Genomic DNA, 18,558 nt, shown 5'->3' on the forward strand with positions numbered 1-18,558 from the left:
AAGTTTCAAAATCCTAGGCGGAGGTCTGTAAACAGTTTGTTTACCGACCGGCGACAGAAAAAAATATGAATAGAAAATGGGAATAGTTCCTGATACCTCCGCCTCCCAGCGGCGGGAATGGGTACTACCACCTGGCCGCCCACTGCGTGTGCCGCGAATTTTTAAATTCTGTCGGACTTCAGAAAATACAGCTATATATATATCTGCCAGGTAAGTAAGTTTCATGAACAAACAGATAAGTTCCTTACCACAAAACTCCTCGGCCAAGGATTAGAAGGATTCTCATTTTTGGCTAGAAAGGTCAAAGATACCGAAAATACAGCATTGCCTTGAGAGAAACCGACTCTTTTGTCTATAGCGTGCAATTCGCTGACACGCTTAGCAGAAGCTAGTGCAATAAGAAAGAGTGCCTTCTTAGTCAAGTTCCTGAGTGAAGCCGACTTCAAAGGCTCAAACGGGTGGCCCATGAGGAACTTAAGCACCACATCTAAGTTCCAAGCCACTGTATCTTGCGGGAGCTTAGTGGTTTCGAAAGACCTAATGAGGTCCGACAGATCTGAATTGGAGGAAATATCCAAACCTCGATGTCGAAAAACCGAAGAGAGCATGGCTCTATATCCTCTGATCGTCGAAGGAGCCAGTTTCTTAGAGTTCCTAAGAAATAGAAGAAAATCTGCTATTTCTGTTAAAAGAGGTCGCAGAAGTAGAGACTTTAGCACTTCTACACCACTCTCTGAAGATTCTCCACTTCCCTTGATAGAGTTTGTTAGAAGACTCTCTCCTACAACGAGCGATAGCTTCTGCAGCTCTTCTTGAAAATCCTTTCGCTCTGACAAGATTCCGGACAGTCTGAACCCTGTCAGAGCTAGAGCGGACAAGTTTTGTGGAACCTCTTGAAGTGAGGTGTTTGAGAAGCCACTTCTCTGGAGGAAGAAGTCTGGGGAAGTCTACTAACAACTGGAGAAGGTCGGGAACCACTCTTTCCTGGGCCAAAAGGGAGCGATTAACGTTAGTGTTACATTGCTGTGCGACATGAGCTTGTTCAGCACCTCTCTTATTAGACGAACCGGAACGGAGGGAATGCATAAGCTTCCAGACCCGACCAATCCAACAGCATTGCGTCCACCGACCAAGCTAGAGGATCTGGGACTGGAGAACAAAAGAGAGGAAGACGGTTGTTCCTTGATGTCGCGAACAGGTCTATTGACGGTCGTCCCCAAAGGCGCCAAAGTTTCTGACAAATCTGTTGTCCAAAGTCCACTCCAGAGGTAACACTTGCTGTTGACGACTTAACTCGTCCGCCAGGACGTTCATCTTCCGGAACAAATCTACGGGACTAGCGTGGAACCTTCGCTTCGTTTGACCACAGGAGGAGATCCTTGGCTACTTCGTACAGAGAGAAAGACTGAGTCCCCCGTTTCCGCACGTACGAGAGAGCCGTGGAGTTGTCGGAATGCACTGCCACTACTCGACCTTCTACTAAGCTCCGAAACTGTCTGAGCCCCAAGAAAATTGCTAACAGTTCCTTTACATTTATGTGGAACTTCTTCTCCTTCTCCGACCAAGCTCCTGAAGTCCGTTGATTTCCCAGTAGGGCTCCCCAACCTGTGTCCGATGCATCGGAAAAGAACTGTAGGTTCGGGAGGATGGGTCGTAAATCTAACCCTTCTTCCAACCTTGCTCGAGAGAGCCACCACCTTTAGGTCCTCTTTTATTTGATCTGTGACAGGAAAAGGTAATCGAGTTGGCTTGTGTCTTCCTGCACCAAGAGGCTCTCAGGAAAAACTGCAGAGGTCTCATGTGCAGTCTTCCCAACGTCACAAATTTCTCCACTGACGTCAATTTGCCCAGGAGCCTCATCCACTGATTGCAGAACTTACCTTTTTGTCCAAGAAACTGCTGAACTGTCTCCAGACAGCCTTGAACCCTCTTCGGGGACAGAAAAAGCCCGAAAAACTTGAGCATCAGAATCATCCCAAATAAAGGATGCTCTGAGATGGAACCAACTGGGACTTCTGTTTGTTGACCAGAATTCCTAATCTTTCTGGCAAGATCCAGAGTTGTTCCCAAGGTCCTTCATGTTGCACCGACTCTCTGATTCCGACCGGAGAAGCCAATCGTCCAGATAGAGGGAGATTCTTACTCCTAATATGTGCAGCCAGCTTCCTATCGGGGATAGAACCCTGGTGAAACTTGAGAGCGGTCGCTAGTCCGAAGCAAAGCGCCCGAAACTGAAACACCTTGCCTTCGAACATGAACCTCAGGTACTTCCGAGATTCGCGATGTATCGGAATGTGAAAATAAGCGTCTTGCATGTCCAGAGAGACCATCCAATCCCCCTGTCTGGATGGAATCTCCAGAACCGACCGAGTGGTCTCCATATGAAATTTTGTTTTCTGGACATGCAAGTTCAGGGCGCTCACATCCAAAACCGGCCTCCAGCCCCCTGATGACTTGGGAACTACAAAAAGGCGATTGTAAAAGCCTGGAGGAAAATCCCCTTCTATCTGTTCTATCGCTTCTTTCTTGAGAACAAGCGCTTCCACTTCTGCGGCTAGCGCCAGAAATTTGTCTGAGCCCGGAGAGTATGCCTGGAATGGAATTGGCACAGGTGAGAGCGAGGGAGGTGAAACGAGAGGAATACGATAGCCGAACTTGAGTACTTGCACTACCCAGGCTTCTGCTCCTCTGTTTTCCCATTCCTCCCAAAACAGAGCCAGCCTGGCTCCCATGGTGCATGAAGAACCGAGCTTTCATTTGGAAGGTTTGTTAACCTTGGCCGAGGCCTTAGACTGAGGTCGTAAATTCGACTTCGGCCGAAAGAAGCGCTTGGGTTTTCTCCCTCGAAAAGGCACTTGGGCCAGAGGAGAAACCGAAGGAACAGTCTCCACAGGAGCTTTAGGTCTCTTAGTAGACTGTGCCAGTAAAATCCGAAGTAGATTTCTTATCTAGCGCAGACGAAATTGACAACACTACATCGTCTGGAAAGAGGTTATCTTTCACAAAAGGAGCAAACAAGAGAGCAGACTTCTGTTGGGAAAAAGTAACCCTTTTAGAAGCAAAGGAGCACCAAAGTTGCCTTTTCTTAAGGGTACCAAAGGCGATGAGCGAAGCTAACTCATCACATCCATCCCTAATGGATTTGTCCGCACAGGACAGAACACCAATCCAATCCTCCGCTAACTCCTGAGAAAGAGAAGGACAGTCTTCGATCTTGGCCGCTAAAGCGCCAATAGTCCAATCAAGGAAGCTAAAGACTTCCAAAAGTTTAAATTGATTCTTTACAACGTGGTCCAACTCGGCGCTGTAAAGAAAACTTTCGCTGCGGCGAAAGCAGATCTTCTAGAGGAGTCGATTAAACTGGAGAAGTCTCCCTGGGAGGATGGCAGAAACTCCCAGAGAAGGAGCTTCCCCAGTTACATAAAACCTATACCTCTTACGAAGCAACTTAGAGGGAGGGTAAGCAAAAAAGAGCCTTCCCTAAGTCTCTTTTCATAGACATCCATTTCTCAGTCTCTTTCAACGAATGTCTAACCGCTTTAGATAGAACAAGTTTTGGGAGGAGAGGGTCTGAAGTTTTCCTCCTCATCAAAAAAAGTCGAAGTTGGGGAGCGCGGAGCAGCTTTCTCAAAATAATCTGGATAAGATACCAGAAGAAAACTAAGGAGACGTGAATAACACGAGAGGTGATGTGAATCCTCCTCCTCTATTCTTCTTCATTCTCCGATACCGCCGAAGAAGTAGACGGAACTACAACCGGATCTGAAGGTTCGAACCACCCTTGGACTCATTCATCCAGTTGGGTTAAACCATCTTCTAACTGCTTGCGCAAAGGCGCCAGAGACGAACCAAAAACAGTTAACGTAGGCTTGGAAGAGCCTAAATGTTCAGCAGGAGGCGGAAAAAACTACTTGCGCCTCGCTCGGAGCCGCCGAAATTCGAGGCGAAACAGGCGCATCAGGCGTAACAGACGAAAAAAGCCCCCGCCTAAAGAAACACCCTTAGAACTGCTTAGCTACAGCGCTAAAACCACAATCTCTACTAGTAGATGGAGCCGAAAAAGGCACAGATTGAGGCGACGAATGAGCCGCTAACGGCCGCGGCGCAACCCTACTCTCAGGCTCCTTATACCGCTTGACTGGAGGAGGCGAAGAATCGGCGCCTGAACGCCTCTTTAAGGGATTGCCGAAACGGGCGAATCTCGCCAAGAGCGCCGCGCGACCGGAGACGAATCGCTTGAATCATTCGAAAGGCGTCTGACCGCAACACCTTTCCAACGCTTAACCGAGCCCTGTTGAGGCGCAACAGGCTCAACAAGAGAGGCGCCTGTCTGTGGGCAAATCCCGATCGACTCCCTTGGACTTCGGTATGTCTTCTCCCCGGTGCGGGGGAGCTGGACAGTGACCTTTGTCTAGGAGACGTGTCAGGACAGACAGACGCACCCTCAACTACACTCTTACCTGAAGCCGCTTTCTCCAAAAACGTCTTAACTGAATTACCAAGTTGCAAAACCGTATTCGCTAGTACCGAAAATTTCTGATCTAACCTCGATTCCAGACTGGCAATGGTGTCGGAAGAAACTACACGGGAAGCCGGAGAAGTGGGATTAGTAGGAGGAATAGGAGGTGTAGTTAAAGGAGACATAACAATTTGAGGAGAAACAGAAGGAACAGATGCATCGCAAGACGAAGCAGAGCTAAGTCTACTTTCCCTAAGCACTGCTTTTCTAATTCTGTCTTTAGCTAATTTCTCCGAGTATGAACTAAAAAACTTCCATTGAGAATCAGTCCAATCACTACACGCGTTACATGTTCGATCTGCTGAACAAACCTGTCCCCTACACTTAACACATTTAGTGTGAGAATCATACTCTAACTTGGATAATCTAGTTTTACATCCTGAGATGCAAAACCTAACTCCCGACGGACTAGAATCCGACATGGCAACGCCTAAATAAAAGCAAAATAACAACAACGCCAAAAAAGAGTACTTCACCAATTCCGAAGATCAAATCCACAAGAAAAAAGGCGAAGGAAAGTCATCCAACCGCACCGACCACCGATGTTCACCGGACGCCGGCAGGAAAAGAATTGGATTCACCTGGGCAGTTGTACCTGGTTCTCCCGCGAGTGGAGGGAGATGACGTCATCACCACCAGTGTTGGCGACGCCGACGCGCTAAATTTGAATTTAGTATCCTGCCGCTCGTGGAAATCACGGCTCTATAATTGTTCGGTAAGACACTACAATAAAACATTTCGACAATCGCACGAAAAAATTTATGATTTTTTCGGAAGAGTTACTGCGCAGACGTACGGAAAGTTTTTTTTCATAAATTCACCATAAATCAAAACATTGTGCTAGAGACTTCCAATTTGTTGCAAAATGAAGGTAAATGATTGAATATTACTAGAATATAAGAGTTTTAGCTTACAATTGCGTTTTTTGACCATTTTGGTAGAGTCAAAGTTGACCGAAGGTTGAAATTTTGGCACTTACCGTTATTTATATGAAAATATTTCAAAACTGATAAAAGCTACAACCATGAGTTGTTTTTAGTTGTATTCTACATGAAATTTCACACATTTTCATATATAATACTCCATGTAACGGCTAATTTAAAATGGTGCAAAAATTATGTCAAAGTGACGAAATAATTTTTGAGATGTGTCGCTGATGCTTTTTAGTGCGAGTAGAAAGAAATTCGCGCTTGCGCGCCCGGGTAACGATTGTAAACAAAACATCGCCTTGATCCGTGAGCTCCCAGCATCCCCCAACCCCAAGGCGTGCGATTGAAAAGTTTTTGCCTAGTAGGCCTATATCTATTTTTCCGTGAATTTTTAAAAAAACTTTTTTATATCGACGTATATACGTCCAATTGGCACCCAACAGACAATTAATATCGACGTTTAATACGTCAAATTGGCGTTAAAGAGTTGATGGCACTTGTCTAGCGCCATAAAGTCAGCGATTTATGGCACCATAACTGGCTGAGTTTCAGTTATCGGTGCCATAACATACCTAACAGAGGAGCCATTAACCAGTTATCGGTACTATAAGGACCATAAATCACTGTTTTGGATGATGGCCGTTTTCGCTTCTCAGCACCTGCAAAGAACTGAACCGCCACTGATAACCAGGGACTGCCTGTATTTGCCTGTATTATGTAAAGGACTTCAGGTTTGTTATAGTTAGGCTTTTACAATAGGAAGACTCACTGGTTGGAGGGAGGAGTCTGAGTGAGTCTCTTGAACTGACTGGAGTTCTGCACACCTGGGCTACTCCTCCTGGTAGAGAGAGTGAGGAGGAGTGCCCTACCTCAGACATATTGATCAGAGTAGAGGCATCCCCAGTTATCAGCGGACTTGGTTATTGGCGATCCAGTTTTACGTTGCTTGTCTAGTGCCATAATGGGATGCGTTCCAGTTATCTGCGCCATAAGGCACCTTATTGAGCGCCATAAGGCACCTTATGGCACCGATGACCGGTTATCAGCGCCATAAATCACTGAGTTTCAGTTAATGGCAGTTTTCGCTTATCGGCACACCCCCGGGGATGAAACCCCCAGTGATAACCGGGGACTGACTGTATAGGAACTGCAAGATTAAATGTCAGACTTCTGGACCTTTTCGAATGAGTGAGGAATCGTAACTCATACGAAAAATGACTAGGAAGAATCTTCATACTTAAAGGCAGTAAGGCAAGGCCTGAAAACAGTTTGCCTTGATCCATTTCCTCCTTCCTCCCCTTGCTAGAGGAAGGAGAGTGATTGCCTTCTATTATTCTGTAAAGAAAATAGAAAAGGTGCTCGATGTGTAGACTTACCGTATCAGACGCCAGTTCCAGCAAGTGTAGGTTCCAGTTCTATTCTCTGCCCAAAGGAAGAGAAGTAGGGGGATGTGGAAGGAGTAGGAGAGGCCAGTCACTCTCATAAAGCTTCTCACTTTCACAGCCACACTTTTGGCGAGATGCTACCTGTCCTGTTAAAGGAGCTGGGTAAGAAAACACTTGTTGAGCAGCAACCACATGTCCAAGGAAAAAGGGTCCCAAGGACTTGTGGGCAATACCTGAAGGTAGGAATACATAAAAGTGGTCCAATGAGACCACATTACTGTATCCAGACCTACAGATTCCTCCGGAATGCAAGAGATGGACTAAACCACTGATTCCGTGAGCTCTCAGGGGAAGTATACAAGTGACATCGCCGCCAGCTGCAGAGAACCTCCTCCCGATCATCTCACAAAACCAGGAGAAAGACATGTCCTTAGACACTTCTTCCTTGGTGAGTCAGTACTAGTGAAAAGTTATTGACAGCCATGTCAAGGATGTTGAGTCTTTTTCGAAAGTACAGCAACATGCTAAGAGGACAAAGTAATGATTATTCTGGATCATTGATTACAAAGTCCAAGGTGCAAGGGATCATGAAAGACTCAAACCTGGCAACAGATGCCGAATGATTCAGAGTTCACTACGACATTTGAGACAGAGTCGAGACAACAATACAGTGGTACCTCAAGATACGAAAGGCTCAACTTACAAAAAACTCGGGATACGAAAGCAAATACGAAAAATTTTACAGCTCTACATATGAAAATTGCTCAAGATACAAAAGGTTGTTGCTGTAAAGTCCCAGATTCGCCCGGACCACCGATAACAATTTTGAAACTCGCATGCCGCCAACTGAGTAGACTCGCCACCATCCTCCCGCTCTCCCAGTGGTTCCTGATGCTAGTCACCGCCATGAGATCCTTCTCTCTTATTGGTCAGCACCCCTCCCATCATGCATCTACGTAGCGGCATGCTTCTTCGGCCACTGCACGGCATCATCTGTATCATACACACGCGGTTTTCGTTCGTTCTAACGATTTCGTTTACTAACGTAAATTCGTTAGTGATTTCATTGTAGCATACTCTATCGTTTTGTGTGAGAACTTTACTACATACGTATACGTACTACATAACATAATTACGTACAGTATATACGTAGTCATGGGTCCCAAGAAACTTGAAATTCACGGAAAGAAGAGGATGCTCTCTTTGGAAACGAAGATGGAGATTATCAAGAAGTATGATGCTGGTATGCGATTGAGTGTGATCGCCAAGGAATACGGCCGAAATCCGTCGACAATAGGCACCATCCTTAAGCAGAAGGATGCCATCAAAGCAGCTACACCTTCCAAGGGCGTCACTATTTTGTCCAGCAAGAGGACCCACGTGGACGATGAAATGGGAAGGCTTCTTCTTTTCTGGATAAAAGACAAAGAAATCGCTGGCGACACGATAACAGAGACGGCAATCTCCCACAAGGCCAGCGCTATTTTCGGCGATTTGATTGCCCAGGCCGAAGACGACGGAGGAGAAGGGACATCAACGCCAACCCCAGACTTCAAGGCTTCGCATGGGTGGTTCGAGAAATTAAGTAAACGGACTGGCATCCATTCGGTGGTGCGGCATGGGGAGGCGGCCAGCTCGGACACGAAAGCGGCCGAAGCCTTTAAAAAGACGTTCGACGAGATGATGATCGAGGAAGGCTACAGTTCTCAGCAAGTCTTCAACTGTGATGAGACTGGCCTTTTTTGGAAAAAAATGCCTCGTCGGACGTACATCATGCAGTGGGGATTGCAAGGTGAAGCCCCTACTTGTCTATCATTCGGAGACTCCTCGAGCCTTCAAGGCCCACAAAATGCTTAAGGAGAAGCTTCCAGTGATGTGGAGGGTTAATGCGAAAGCCTGGGTAATGAGGCTTTTGTTCACCGAGTGGGTAAATCTGTGTTTCGGCCCGACAGTGAAGAAATTCTTGGAAGAGAAGCGCCTCCCTCTGAAATGCCTGACATTGCCCCTGCTCACCCTCCTGGCCTCGAGGAAGATATCCTAGCGGAGTATTCCTTCATCAAGGTTCTTTATCTTCCGCCTAACACCACCCCTCTCCTCCAGCCCATGGACCAGCAAGTGATATCGAACTTCAAGAAGCTGTATAAGAAACATCTTTTCAAGAGATGTTTCGACATCACCGATACCACAAACCTCACCTTGCGTGAATTTTGGAAGGAGCATTTCGATATCGTGATATGCATCCAACTCATCGACCAAGCTTGGCAGGAGATTTCGAGGCGAACCTTGAATTCCTCGTGGAGGAAACTCTGGCCTGAAGCCGTATCCGCCTGAGACTTCGAGGGATTCGACATGGGCGAAGCTGGTGCTGCAGATTCAGAAACAGTTGACGATCCTGAAACTGTTTTGCAACCAGATCTTGACGAGATCGTTGCACTCAGCAAGTCCATGGGGCTGATCGTCGACGAGGACGACATCAATGACCTTGTCGAGGAGCACCAAGAGGAGCTTACGACAGATAACCTGAAGGAGTTGGAGGCCATGCAACATAACGTCGTTCAAGAGGAGTTCTCTAGCAGCGCCGAGGAGGAGGACAATGACTATGACAACGGCAGAAATTAAGGATGCTCTAGCTGCTTTTCATAAGGTGCAATCATTTGTAGAAAAGAGATACCCCGAAAAGGCTTACACAGGTCATATGCTTGCACAGTTCGATGACGTTTGCCTGAGTCATTTCAGGAACATTGTTAAAAGTAGGCAGAAGCAATCTTCCTTGGATAGTTATTTTTTAAAGAGGCCTTTAGTAAGAGTAGTAAGCAAAAAGGAAGAACCAAGTGATACTACTAAAAAACAGAAAGTTGAAAGTGGTGAAGAAGTTGAAATTTTGTAAAAAAAAAAAAAAAAAAAAAAAAAAAAAAATAAATTAAAATAAATACATAAATAAATAAATAAATAAAAAAGAAATAAAGAAATTTTTTTTTTTTTAAGTTTTTTGTAAAGTTAAGTGTTACAGTTTTGTTAATGTGTTTCGTAAAGTTTAGTTTATGTATGTTTTCCTTACATATTTTTATGTGTTTCATAAAGTTAAGTGTACGTACGTATCTGCCATTTGTCCTCCTCCTCTGTCGCCACTTTCGGAGATAGCCTCACTCGAAAGGTAAGCTTCCACATTTTACTACATACATACGTATGTACGTACAGTATTTCTTGTATACCATGCACACTAACACACTTTATTTACAGATATATTAGCAGTATGTATTAAGTTAGGTACTGGATGGTCCAAATTGTTATTAGTATTTCATTGGTTATAGGTCAATTTAGCTTTATTATGAAATTTACTGGGGTGTTTTTGGTGGGCTTGGAACAGATTAGCCATTTTACATGTAAAATGCGGTCCAAAATACGAAAAGCTCATGATACGAAGGCCGCCTCGGAATGGATTAATTTCATATCTCGAGGTACCACTGTACCTGCCTTTGAAGGGTGACAGTGAAGCAGGTCTATGGAAGTCGTCTATTTCCTTCCCCAATGCCGGAGTGAGATGAGATGCAGTTTTAAGAGAATAACCTCTGTCTGATGATTCTCGCAAGGGCGTTTGTGCCCTAAATGAGTCACCTGCTGTTTACAGACCTGAGGTCCCTGAACCTGTGATGGTACGACAGAGAAGTTTCTCATCAGTAGTTGAATCTCAACTGAGGATAAACAGTATACTTTCATATGAAAGACTAGGCCGAATGTGGACCTACATCTTTCACAACTGAATAGGAGAGAAGCAACCCTTGCAACTCTGACCAGAGAAAAAGTCCCGTCAATGACACCAACCAGCAAAGACAGCTCCAATCCCTAGAATGTTACATAGGACTGTAAGAGTTGTCTAGCTATTTCTGTTGCTGCTCTGCAAGAAAGCCTATGTTTACAAGGAGAGCTGGATAGCCTTTTAGCCATGAAACATGGTGATTGTACTGCCCGAGGCACCGCTCTCGTGTCACTGGCACCAAAGGTTGGGTCAGGGAGGAACTCCTCTCATTACTTCGGAAGCAGAGTTAGCAGGTCGGGCAACAGGCGAAGTCTTCTATCATTTACTTTCAATTCAGGGTGAACAATGTTTGTTGAACACCTTACAAATTAGAAAAAATTTAGAGAAGACAAAAGCTGTCGAGTTTGTCTGAAGTCATTCTGAGTCATCACAGTTGCCCATGGGTCAGGTGCAATAGAACAGAAGATTTAAAAGACTTCTGTTGTACTGGGCAGTGAACAGAAAGATGATAAGGAGTTTGTGGAGACATCTCTGTCTGATGATTCTCGCAAGGGAGTGCGCGAATCACGAGATAAGAACCCTACACTAGTCAAATGTTGCCCAGGGGCCTTGGGTCTCTGTGATGGCAAGACAGAGGGGTTTCTCATTAGTAGTTAACCCTCAATAGAGGAGAAACAATACCAAGACGAATAATTTCTCCATGAGAAAGCAGCACTCTGCCCCTAAATCAAATCTAGAGGCTGAGTTGCATGCTAATTACATTTCATCCGAAAATGCATTTGGCTGATGTAGCTATTGAGTGCACTCCAGTTTTGCTTAGGTGCACCTGCATGTTAACCGAAACAGGAAGGAAATAAAACCCTTTTGCTTATATCCCAAGTAGTTGAAGTTTATTTCTACATTTACAAACATTACTGAGAATTTTGGTCATTTGGTGATATTTAAATGGAAAAGAAACATAAAACATTTATATTTTATCTACAATAAAGGCAGCTAATCATAAATGAAATTCTCAGATCTGGCAATTACATAATGGTGATGCTGTTTTAAAATTCATATTTTACAGCATTATTGATAATTTTTGGTCACATGGTTGTATTTACATAAAAAAGAAACAAAAAACATTTGGTTACAAAAAAGGTAGCTAATTATAAACGAAATTCTCAGATTTTGCCATTACAAAATGGTGATACTATTTTAACACTTCATAAATTCATAACATGCTACTCATCAGATTTGGCAATTACAATATGGTGATACTATTTTAACACTATACAACATGTTACTCAGTTATAACAGCTGTATTACAGGTATCATACTGTACCTCCTGGCTGTAATCATCAAAGTATCGTTAGTACTGTTATAATCATTGTTTAAATGCTGCACCCATAACCAACTGAATGATAACAGTTGTTTTGCTATAACAACCAAACCAAATCTGATAACATTTTGCTTGCATTTCAGCCAGCATACAATATCTCATATTATGAGCAGTCTACTTTTAGGACTGGTCAATATTTGATAAAATTTCTGTATCTGGGGGTGTATGTTGTTAGGCAACACATCTTACAATTTTCCAAGTTGATGCTTTTCATATGGCTACAATACTCATTTTTAATGAACACCACTGATGAGAATGCTGCCCCACAAGCATAAGTAGTTCCAAATTATACAAGATCTTGCAAAGCTTGATTTCTTACGGCGGCCTTCCTATTTGTTAGCTTAATCCAAAACTTTGCCATGTCCTTATACGTACATGTCAAAGTCCACTCTTGCTTCATTGTCCACTTGTAATTCTGCTATTTCAAGAGCAATAGAACCACAATGCACTGCATCGGTTTTGAATGGGAACTGCACAAAATCCAAAGATAAGATAAAATAAAAAGGCCCACCTTAACAATAATAAGGTACCTGTAATCATACGTTATACATTTTCATTGTGACTTAAATGCACCCGACTTGGGGTCCCGACCCCTGATTTGAGAACCCCTGGTCTAGATGACTTCAGGACTTACAATACTGGAGATCCAAATTAGGACACAGTCCTTTTTCTTTGCACCAGAATTGCCCAAAAGTTGCTGACTGGTGCTGGGTAGGGATGACATCTCATAGGAAACTGCCTGGAGGAAAACCATAGCGGTGTCCTCCAGGCTTGCTGTCTCTTGTTGTGAGGGGGATACCTTTTGTGGCAATAAGAAACAGCATGAGACGGGACAATCGGCAGTTGGCACAGGACCCCTCTAAGGTAAAGACAAGTCGCTCCTGTCATGGCAGCAGAGGGGAAGAGAGCTTGATTGGGCATCTCAAAACTGAATGAACTCATCTGGAGAAAAGGTATTCATCTAGTCGAGAACACCCTCACAAGCAATGAATGCGGTGCCCCCTACAAAAACCCTGGTCTCTCCTGGAAGAGCAAGGGCCTTGAGCAGTGAAGGTTATTCACAGGGGATGCTAGTCCTATTTCCAAGATCAATGTGCTGACAAATCAGTGCAAAGATCTCTGCTAAATGAAAATAAAGGGAATTCATATCTCAAAGAACAACCCTTGAGTTTTCTTGAGGCACAAAACTCCGGATTTTCTCTCCTTGAAGGGAGATTCAATAAGACCCAATGAAACTTTCCTCGACTACTCTAGTGTATGACAAGATAATCCGAGGATCGATCTCAAGATACTTACCCTTGTAGCTGAATTCTGAAAAAGAGACAAACTCATTGGAATTCTCTGTCCACCTTGCACCTCTTGGAACAACCAAGAGGGTCAAGAGTCAAGAGAACAGATAGGGAGAAAGTACATTCTTAGCTGTCCTGCTAGAGGAAACAGCAACATGGGGAGATCATGGGCGATCAACAACTTGTGATGACTACAGCACGGGGAAGGAGGGTGCTTATGCCTTGGCAAAGAAACAATCCGAGGAGAGCAGAAAGATGACTTGGACAGTCACACATTCGATTCAACTGATTCAAGCAAGTCGAGCCGAATCAAGTGAGCTGAGGAGATCACATTAAATGCGACTACGAGCAGTACTCATTTGCTAAGAACTATCACTTTCCTCCCAAATGCACTACAGTCGACCCACGCTATTTGCAGACTCACAATTCGTGGAACACCTAATCGTGGATTTTTCTATGGACCCATATTCAAGGAAAATTTGCCTATTCGCAGTATTTTTCACTGAGAAATGTTCACAAATTACTGTATTTTCATGTCATTTTTGTGACTAAAAGCACTTTTTTTTTTTTTTTTGTTTTTTTTTTTTTTTTTTTTTACTATTAAAATACTCGGGTATCAGTGTTTTCAGAGATTTTTTTTGTTCTATCAAAATAGGCAGTTCTAAACATTTTTAGAGGTGTTTTAAGTATTCCTGGGGGGGGGGGGTGTACCCATCCCCCCATGAATATGGGGGGTCCACTGTAGTTTCCTTCGAGGCCAAAGCCCCTCAAGAATTAAGTCAAAGACACAAGGATGGAACCTGACCAAGCACTTAAAAAAAAAATGCTGGCAGCCAGTGTTGAAACACCCAAGTGTCTCAGCCCTTCTCTCATTCTGTTCCTAAACCAGACTGGAGAGCAAACTCCCTGTAATGGTTGAGAAACACCGAAGATTCTGTAAAATCCTGGGTAGTTAATATAACACCAGACAAGAGCTTATGATTAAAAAAAATCCAAGCACTCGGCGAGAGCCCACCTACCAGACAGTAGTTACTGCCTAACCACCTTCTTCAAGAGTTTTGACAGCGATGTTCCAACTTCACTAAGCAATTCCTACTGCAAAGGACTAAGTTTGTATATTGTGTAGGAACAATTTATCATTTGGATACTTACCTACTATCAGCTCATAGACATAAGCTATCTTTAATAGTAGGTAAGTGTCCTCCCAAATAAATTTTTTAACAACAAACAACTGAATGAAATTACTACCCTGCACTAACTAGACACAAATGAGCACCCTAACCTCCAAGAACCTACAGAAGTTCATCCCTTTAATCCCCTCTGGCCCCAATAGCTGGCCATTTTCCGTATCCAATGCACAATTATTTGTGTATTACTTCATATAAGAATTCCATATCTTACTCACTACATATTTCCTTTAACATCCTTTACTCCTAGAACTTTCTATTCTTCAATATTTATATGGACATAATACTGCCATGCAGACTTCCTTAACAGTAACTCACCAAGCAATCTCAAATTTCATCAGGACTGGTCAATATTAAAGGTGATAGGTTGATTTGACAGTTCAATTCTTCACACCATATTATTGCCATTCATTCACTAATACTTTGGGTCCTTACTTTAACCAAATTTCCTATTTGTACTATACAGTACTAAAAGATGATACATACCTTAGCTGGCCACCAAGGAAAGCCGTGAATCTTGCCCCATACAACATCTCCAATCTTCATTATTCTTCCGTCAGACACATTACAATGATTCACTTCTTGCCAGCTCAGCTTCATGAGAAGGGAAGCACTGGTGTGGCTCATCTCCTCAATACTTGGAGCCCGACTGGGAAAATCTGGAATGGCCCCATTACATGGGTCATCACTACCAGGAGAATCACTCCCAGGAAGAGATGGCTCAGGCGTTTCCATCCTGTATGTATTAGCTGAAAAATTGTCATTGCTATAATTTTCAGGGCATTCCATCACAGACAAATATTTCTTTTCCTCTTCCAATTCTTGAAATACATTTGTATCTGGCAATGAAATTTTGGAATATTCGTTTGCTTCCAAATTATCTGTAGTTCTTTCAAGCACAGTATTTTCTGCTGTACTTTTCAATACTGGCGACTTATCCTTATCTTCCTGAGCACTATTACTAGTTGGTGTGACAGTTCTTTCCCCATCTGAATGGCTGGAGTCACAAGCAACATAACTAGCATTGCTTACTCTCTTAATGGATATGGAAAGTTTATGACGAAAGTGCTGTAATGTTGTACTAGGCTGAGCAACTACTTTTGAATTTGGCATCTGTCTAGCCTGATTGGGATTTGTCAAGTCAACAGCTCCCTCTCTGGCCTCTGAAGCATTCCATGCATCATCTGGAGTTATGTTTTCAATGGGGATATCTGCATCTGTAGAATCTGGAGGACAAGATGAATCTTTATTTTCGCCCTTGACATCAACCGGGACTTTGGTGTCTTCTTGGGACTTATGTCGACGCTCATCTTTGTGCTTCTTTTTGTGCTTCACTTTATGTTTGTGCTTTTTAGTTGGTAAATCGCGTGTTGATAGGTCTACAGCTGCTGCTCGAGCAGGAGACATGCCCCCAAATCTTGCTGGAGAAGTTCCCCCAAATCTAGCTGGAGAAAATCCACCTAATCTTGCTGGAGACACACCCCCTAGCCTCAGAGGAGACATGCCACCAAATCTTGGAGACATTCCACCCATAACTGATGCAGGCGATGCATTCCCCATCATAGCCTTTCTCTGGGCTTCTTTTTTGGCTTTCTTAAGGGCTTTTCTTGCTGCTTTGGCACTCATGTCTTTTGATTTCTTTGAAATTTCTTCTTCTGTCTCTACTTCAGGTGTACTCAAGCTAACAACAGTACTCTTTGAGGGTATTTTTAATACAGTACCCTTTCCTTCGGGACCAAAAGAAATTTTTAGTACAGGTGTTGATTTTGGTTTTTCTCCTTCTAAAGATTCCTTTTCCTCACACCCCTGCTTAACTGCCTCTTGTGATTTCTCCTCTTCAGAATCCTCTCTTCTGTGTTTTTTAGCGGTTTCATCAAATACACTTTCATCCCACAAATCTTCCATTGAACCAAGGGAACGTTTTTTCCTTAGACTCATCTTCTCTGATGGAATTTCCTCAGAATGGCTCTTCACCACTTTGCTATGCTTCATTTCAGATGCTTCTTTGTCTTCCTGAACTTCTTTCTTTTGCACTACGGGTAATATAGTTAATTTTGGAATAGGGGATAAGCGATCATTTAATGACTCACTGTAACCTTGTCCTGCTGCTGTTATTGTCAGCTTGTGTATGTTACCTGACCTTAACCTTAATTCCTTGGCATCTGTACGTGAGTCACCACTTTCTTTCCTAATTTTAGTATTCTCTTTATCTTTTTTATCACCGACATATTCTGAAACTATTCCACTTGTCGATAATATCATTTTTGGTATGCTTAAATTTTTTGCATCACTTACCTTATCACTGTCTTTGGAAGCTTCGTGTCTTGGAGGTGATATGGCAAGGGTCGATATGGTCATTTTGGGAATACGACCTTTTTTCTTACCTTCCTGAGATTCTGATGCTGTACATATGTTTGTAGAAAGTTTCAGTTTTGGAACCTTACCCTCGCTTGAATTATTATTCTCTAAAACGGAATATGCCGAATTTGAAATCACACCCATATTCGATTCATTATCACAGGAATCTGAATCACTGCGGGTACCTCGCGTGGATGGACTTCTTCTGTTTGTGGCTGCTTCAATTTCACTAGGTTTTAATTTAACTAATTTTGGGACTAGCATAACACTTTTTTGAGGCGATCTTTCCGACCTCCTACTGTGAGATGAATTAGACTCTTGCTGTTCCTGATTACCCCTATCTCGTGCGCTCCTGGTGTTCCCTCGTGAATTTTCATTAGAATTTTTAGCAGCAGTTGGGGGCTCCGTTGCCCTTTGCCCTTTTGCTCCACTAACATTTTCAGATTTCTCATTACAGATTGACTGACATTTTGAACACAACACTTGTCTTGGTCTTAGTCGCACTGTCATTCTTGAATTTTTGAAACGCTGTGTGAGTGAAATTGACTTTCTAAGTTGTACGCCCTTTTTATCTTTAGAATTTCCTTCTGGTAGTGTTCCATCTTGCTGGAAATAAGTGTGTCTTTGCTTGACTGAATAAAGTTTATCATCATTGTCAGTTACACTCAGGTCAGGTGGTGGTTTTGGAGGAAACTCACCCCCAGGAGGGTATATACCACACGGGAGTTGCCTGAAAAGGAATAAGTTCAAATTAAACTCTACTCTGCTTCATTTTTACATAAAATACATCTGATGTGCCTATGTTAAATTATCTATTCCAACAAAAAGAGGCAGGCAAAATGAACTGAAAACATAACCTTCTTAGACAATAGAAAGATAACAGTGGAGAAGGAATAGCCCTGGATGGCAGGCCTACGATATGGGAAAGAAAGGCAATGAGGAGCAGATAGATTGTCTGAACATGAAAAATGCAAGGTGTGGGTGTTGAAAATTGGATTGGGGTGCAGGAAATAGGTTTGTGTGGGTGGTAAATTAAAGTGGTGTCCAAGTGTGGGAAATATTATACCTAGTGTACTATTTGAGGGAATACAAATAGGTGGCAAATTGCTACCTCAAAATATACTGAATCCATAATTGTTTATAATACTCCTTAGTAAACCAAGGAAGGCATATGGTAGGACTCTTGGGAAATTAGGACAGGTGACAGAAGTAACAGAGGAAGGTCTATGTGCATAGATGAAAAGGAAGAGGGTGTTTGGATCAAGTGTTGTTATGGAAGAGTCATGCGATTTTTGTATGCGCTGTTAGAATTGATACAGAGTAACTGGAAGCAATTATGGCAAAGACAAAGCTTGTGGCTGAAATATAAAAATGGGACAGAACCTTCAACTTCCCTAACAGATTTTTATGCACCAGAAAAACTGTTGAGAAAATTACTGATTAATTTTAAAAATTGGTGCCATAAGAGAAAAAAAAATACTGATGGACGATGAAAACTTGATTGAGGATTTAATCTTGGAAGCTAACAAAATGATATTTAAAATACATGTACCCTAAGAAGGGACTAGGCTGGTACACACTGGAAATCAAAATGAAAATACAATACTGTATAAAATTATTAGGTCGCTAAGGATGAATTCTTCAAATATAATAACATCTCAACATAGTATGTATGTACTTATCATTACTGCATTATCAACATTATTTACCATCATACTTTTTTTCCATATATATAGCTTTTACGGGCTTCCCA

General features: G+C 42.9%; 1 protein-coding gene across 1 annotated transcript in view; it reads right to left on the reverse strand.

Annotated features, from left to right (window-relative positions):
- LOC135219291 (uncharacterized) overlaps nucleotides 1-18,558 on the reverse strand; it is a 71,505-nt gene that overhangs the window by 51,308 nt on the left and 1,639 nt on the right. Inside the window, exon 2 of the mRNA XM_064255940.1 lies at nucleotides 14,934-17,535. Coding sequence (XP_064112010.1) covers nucleotides 14,934-17,535 — 2,602 coding nt within the window. The remainder of the gene's footprint in view (nucleotides 1-14,933; nucleotides 17,536-18,558) is intronic.

The sequence above is a fragment of the Macrobrachium nipponense genome, chromosome 1 (assembly GCF_015104395.2).
Source record: "Macrobrachium nipponense isolate FS-2020 chromosome 1, ASM1510439v2, whole genome shotgun sequence".
Lineage (NCBI taxonomy): Eukaryota > Metazoa > Arthropoda > Malacostraca > Decapoda > Palaemonidae > Macrobrachium > Macrobrachium nipponense.